Below are 5,161 nucleotides of genomic sequence, written 5' to 3'. Positions count from 1 at the left end.
ATATATATATATAGACATTGATCTTTACAATCACCTATACAGCCCATACAGTCATTTATATGTACATATATACAATTGTACGCTTTTGCATGCTCCCTTGCGAGTGGGAATTGGGGGATGCGGTTCAGGAAGGGAAGGGAAGGGTGGGGCACTGAAAGTTCAGATTCCGCTCCGTTCTCCTTCTCCTCGCCGTGCAATCATTCCTCTCAGCCCTTCCAATTTCCCACTCGCCATTCAACGATACAAACCCCCTCCTCTTCCTTCTTTCGTTGCTTTCACCACTTTTCCGCGCGCTCCCCTTCCAAGTGGCCTAACACTCCAACATTACTGTACAAAACTTTAAAGCAATTCACCTCCATTTCCTGATGTCACCGTTTCTCTTCCTTTTAATGAATATTTTACGCCCTGATATCCTTGTCATGTATTTAAAAACATATACGTATAGCGTCAGATGACGATCCAGAGCCGTGACGCGTTCGGGCTTCCTCAGCGCAAGGGGAGCTCATCACGCAGGCTTGTGTCCAACTGAAGCGCATTTACCCCCAGTCCGGGTGGTACGCAATTCGGGTCACGATGGCTCTCGTGTCGGGTTCGGCAGTAATTTGTTTGTTCGCATGGGGAGAAGCAACGCCAAAACCTAATTGTCTCATCAGCTGCTGCGGATACCACCACCTCCCCATCAGTTGACATGCACATGTGCAGAACACGTGACGTATGCCCTGCCAAGTCCGCAACGCGCCGCATCGTTGGGTACTTCCAAATTGTAAGGCGATTGTGGGAATAGCCATGGGAACTTACAAGTTCTGTACCGCCATGGTTCCACAGTACGCCACACACCTGGCTTTCTGCGTTAAAGTTGCTTATGCACTCACCGGTCGACGTGTTCCAGAAGCGCAACATCTTGTCATCAGAACCGCCGCCACTAACCAGAAGATTGTGTTGCACTGGATTCCACGCAATTGCTTTTACCGCTGCTGTGTGCTTATTGAGTAACATGGAGGGTGTTGAGTTCATGGATAAAGTGCGCATGTCCCAGAGCAGAAGTTGATTGTCGTTTCCACCACTTGCCAGGCGCAATCCATCAGGTGACCAGCGCAAACCACACACACTTTGCCGGTGAGCCTGCAGCGTCCATGTGCCTAGAGGGTCCCGTAGATCATTAATACGAATGGTTGTGTCCTTGCTGCCGCTTGAAAGGACGCTTCCATTCCATGAGAGAGCCCCCACACGATCCGTGTGGTGATGCAATCGGCGTGTAATGCGCTCCGCCTCTACATCCCAAATCTCCACTGAGCCGTCGTCAGCGCCCAGGGCCAAGTGATTTCCATCCTCACTCCAACTAACACCGCAAATGATCCCGTTGGCTGGTCGTTGGCACGGGAGCTGCGCAATGTTAGATGTTTTCTCATACCACAGGTAGACAGACCCTTGCAACCCCACAGCGAGGACGTCCTTTGCGGACCAATCCATGAGCTGAAGGTAAAAGTCGTCTATCATATCCACCGCGTCGAGAATACGCTCTGGAGCTCGCGATATAACCCGGAACGTTCTTGACATAAAATTCCTTGCCCGATTTTCCTCGAATACCACACCCAGCGAGTTGCTGTACCGCTCCTGCTCTGTTTCTGGTGCGGGCCGCGGTTGCACCTGACTGTTAATCCCCAAAACAGTAGACTGGGTGCCCGGGAAAAGTGTACGGGCAAGTTTATTTGTGTATGGTTCCGTACCGAGCTCTGGTGCACATGTGTAACTACATTGAGCGGCGCGTTTGGCAGATTTGCTGGGGCTTCCACCACCACTACTGCCGCCGCCACCACCAAAGACGGGTGGAGCAGAGGCCCCACCACCACCACCACCCGTCGTGCCACGATTTGGCGGCGTCACCATCACTGAGGAATGGGCCCTCTGACCTGACGCGGTACGCAGTGGCACAACATTCTCTTTTGTTGTGAGGAAGAAATGTGATATGGAATTATCCTGTGAATTCCGATCGGAAATGAAACGGTCCGGAGTCGAGAAGGAAATGTTCACCGGAGGTGATGGCGTTTCGTTGGAAACCCAACGCGTGGGACGCGTAGGGGTGTTGATGCTCAACTCGAAGTTCATCTACCCCTATCCGTTCCTTTATTTATTGATTTATTTTTTCGTTCACCCGCCAACAGTTTACAACGCACAAATGCACTCACACACAATAACAAGAAAACAGACAAACAAAAAAAACCACAAACAAGTCAACCACGACCCTCTGCTTCTACAAGTAACGGAGTGAATTAAAAAGATGTAAAACAACAGCAAATGGGCTTATCTGCTACCTGTCGATTCGGTTTCCCTTCTGAAATTAATTTCTTTCGCACTACGCGTCCAAGCACCTCAGGACAAAACAACGACAAAAGTGATATAAAGCAAACGAAAAAAAAAACTCGATAAAGTCTTTCTTCTTCTTCTTTCCCTTTCGCTGTACCGCTTCGTGATATATATTTGAAAAAAAAAAAATGAAACTACAGGGCTCTCTCACTTCACCAAAAACTAAGGGTATTTCCCTTTTTTTTGTTCTCCTGTTCTTTTTTTTTTTTTTGACCCTCCCTTTACCTATTTATTCCGATTTGGTATTTTCTTTTCAATTAGCCTCCTTCTGTAGGGTAAGCCTCCTTGCCTTTTCTTCTGATTTGTTTTGAGAAAAAAACCAAAACCAAAAGGCAAAAAAAAAAACTTACAAAAAAACGGAGGGAATATATATGTGGTGTTTGCTTGAATTCACGTGTCGTCGTATGTTGATAACAAACGCCGGGGTTCCCTTCCTCCTTTTGTTTACTTTTAGTTGTTAAAATCCTTTATATAACAATATATACTCTTTTCTCTTCCTTCTTTTTTAATTTTTGATAGGGAAGAATATATATATATATATATATATCTCCCCAATCAATCAATGAGATCCGTGCGTCAACGGTTCGAAGTTACTAGCGTGAAGGCAAATAAGCCGCAACAATACAAACACTACTAGTAATAATGATAATAATAAACAGGTACAAGGGAGCAGGAACTATGAAACAGAAAGGTCAATTAATTACAAGTGGAAATCAAAGTGAAGAAGTTTACAAAAAGATAAAGTGACCCTTTTACTTTTTTTTTTGCTTTTGTTTTTGTTTTTGAAAATATATTTTTTTCTGTTCTGTTCTGTTCTTTTTTTTTTGTTTCTTGTTTGTCTCTTGGAGTAGCTGAAAAGCCAAGGAGAGACAATGAGGGGGAGCGAACTAATAAAACAAAATAAGAAGATGCCGCTCTGGCGAGGTGAGTGAAATACAAACTAAAACAATTGCGGGTACCTAACAGCAATAAGAACGAAAAAGAAATGTCAAACGACAAAAAAAAAAGAAAAGAAAGAAACAAAAATAGAATAGAAGAGAAGCGAATATGAATAAGTTGAGCAGATAAAATGAATAAAAACCCCAAAACAGCAGCAGGTTATGAGCAAAACAAAAATAAAACGAAGAAGTGACATATTTAAGTGGAGGGTTGATGGCCCGAAGAAAAGTTGTGGGAGTTTGAATGAGAGGGATAGTGAAGGGATCAAACACATATAACGAAACGATGTAAGTATTGCAAAATAATAATAATAGAAAAAAAAAGAAACAAATAACTTTCATATCATATTATATATTTATTTATTGAAAGAAATCAGGCTTTTCACTCCCTCCCGTTCCCATACATACGCAATTGAGTTTATATAACAAAATGCACCTCATAGGATCAAATCAATGCATTCTCTCAGATACCTGTACACTTTTCTCTCTATTAATTTTTTAATTTTTCTCTCATTCCTCAACCACCACGCGGAGACCAAAAAGTAATGGATGACACATACACATACACATACACACGCATATATTTATTTATTTATTCATTCAAATATTTATATCTTTATTCATATTTCAACCATTTTCTTCTTTAAATTATACACACTTACATAAACAAATACAAAACACCAGTCTGGTTAATTCACCCATAAACTCAAGTGAGCACGAAACGAATACGTAAGAAGTAAACATAAACACATAAAAGAAATGTTGTTAACAGCAATGATGTTGATAATGAGATTGAATGAAAGGGAAAAGAGGAGATAATATATATAATAATAATAATAATTAAAAAGAAGGTAACAAAAAATAATCTGGAGGGAAGAACTTATATATAAATACTGCTTTATTATCTTTTTTTTTAAAAAAAAGAAAAGTAAAAAGATAAACATATACGACGATAAGATAGGATCCGGGGCTGCAGCAACAGTTAGCCCCGGCGTTAATAACAATAATGATAATAATATTTATTATTATCATTATATTAGTCGTGTTAAAGTGCTGCAATTTGGGTTGACACATGCGGGCTTGTTTCACTTCACTCCGTTATATGTTCGTCACACTCGTATAATAATAATAATTCAACGTACGCGCACATAAATATTCATATCAAGATATAACACATAATATATATATTATGCAAATAAGTCGTAGTGCACCGCGTCACGCATGCGTGACTTTAAAAAATTAAAGTAATCGAAGTAAATAAATATAATATTAATAAAAAAAATATGATAAAACACACGTGTATCAACACTGAGGAGGAAGGGATGAAGAGGGAAGGGAAATTATAATAAAGTAACGAGTCGTGTTTGTATTTTATTAACTCACACTTGGAAAAAAACAACAACAACAACCCTTTATCTCGATTCGTTCCTGTCGCGCTCTACTATTCTCTCTTTCATTCAAGCAAAAAAATAAAAAAAAAATTGTCTAGAATTCACACGAACACAGACGTGAGCAACAAATAAAAAATCCTTTCACTTTCTTTTAACATCGTCCGATCGAAACCAAGTGCGCGCCGACACGATTACTTACTTATTTTCTTTTGTTTTCGTAAACGCTCAAAGGGAAAAACAAATAAATAAAACTAACGAAAGAAAAAAACGGGGGACATACATATTACGCACACGCACACAGTAGCGCATACGAGCAAAGAAAAAGGAAAGCACTCGCCAATTGTAAACGTGAAGTGAAGAGCAGAGAGAAACACATCGTGGTTCAAGGGAAGATAAATTAAATTAAATTAAATACATAAAAGGACTTACATCATCTCACTAGACGTCATTACACAAATATGTCCTCTT

General features: G+C 40.6%; 1 protein-coding gene across 1 annotated transcript; it reads right to left on the bottom strand.

The window, feature by feature from the left end:
* Nucleotides 1-486: 486 nt before the first annotated feature.
* TEOVI_000252300 (cell division cycle protein 20, putative) lies at nt 487-2,106 on the bottom strand (the record flags this gene model as incomplete). Its single annotated transcript, XM_067225591.1, has 1 exon — nt 487-2,106. The coding sequence occupies one exon, from the start codon at nt 2,104-2,106 to the stop codon at nt 487-489; it is 1,620 nt and encodes a 539-aa protein (XP_067081692.1).
* Nucleotides 2,107-5,161: the final 3,055 nt, after the last annotated feature.

The sequence above is a fragment of the Trypanosoma equiperdum genome (assembly GCF_001457755.1).
Source record: "Trypanosoma equiperdum strain OVI genome assembly, contig: ctg_561, whole genome shotgun sequence".
Lineage (NCBI taxonomy): Eukaryota > Euglenozoa > Kinetoplastea > Trypanosomatida > Trypanosomatidae > Trypanosoma > Trypanosoma equiperdum.
Note: the sequence above shows the minus strand (reverse complement) of the source record. Positions and strands in the feature narration are given on the sequence as shown.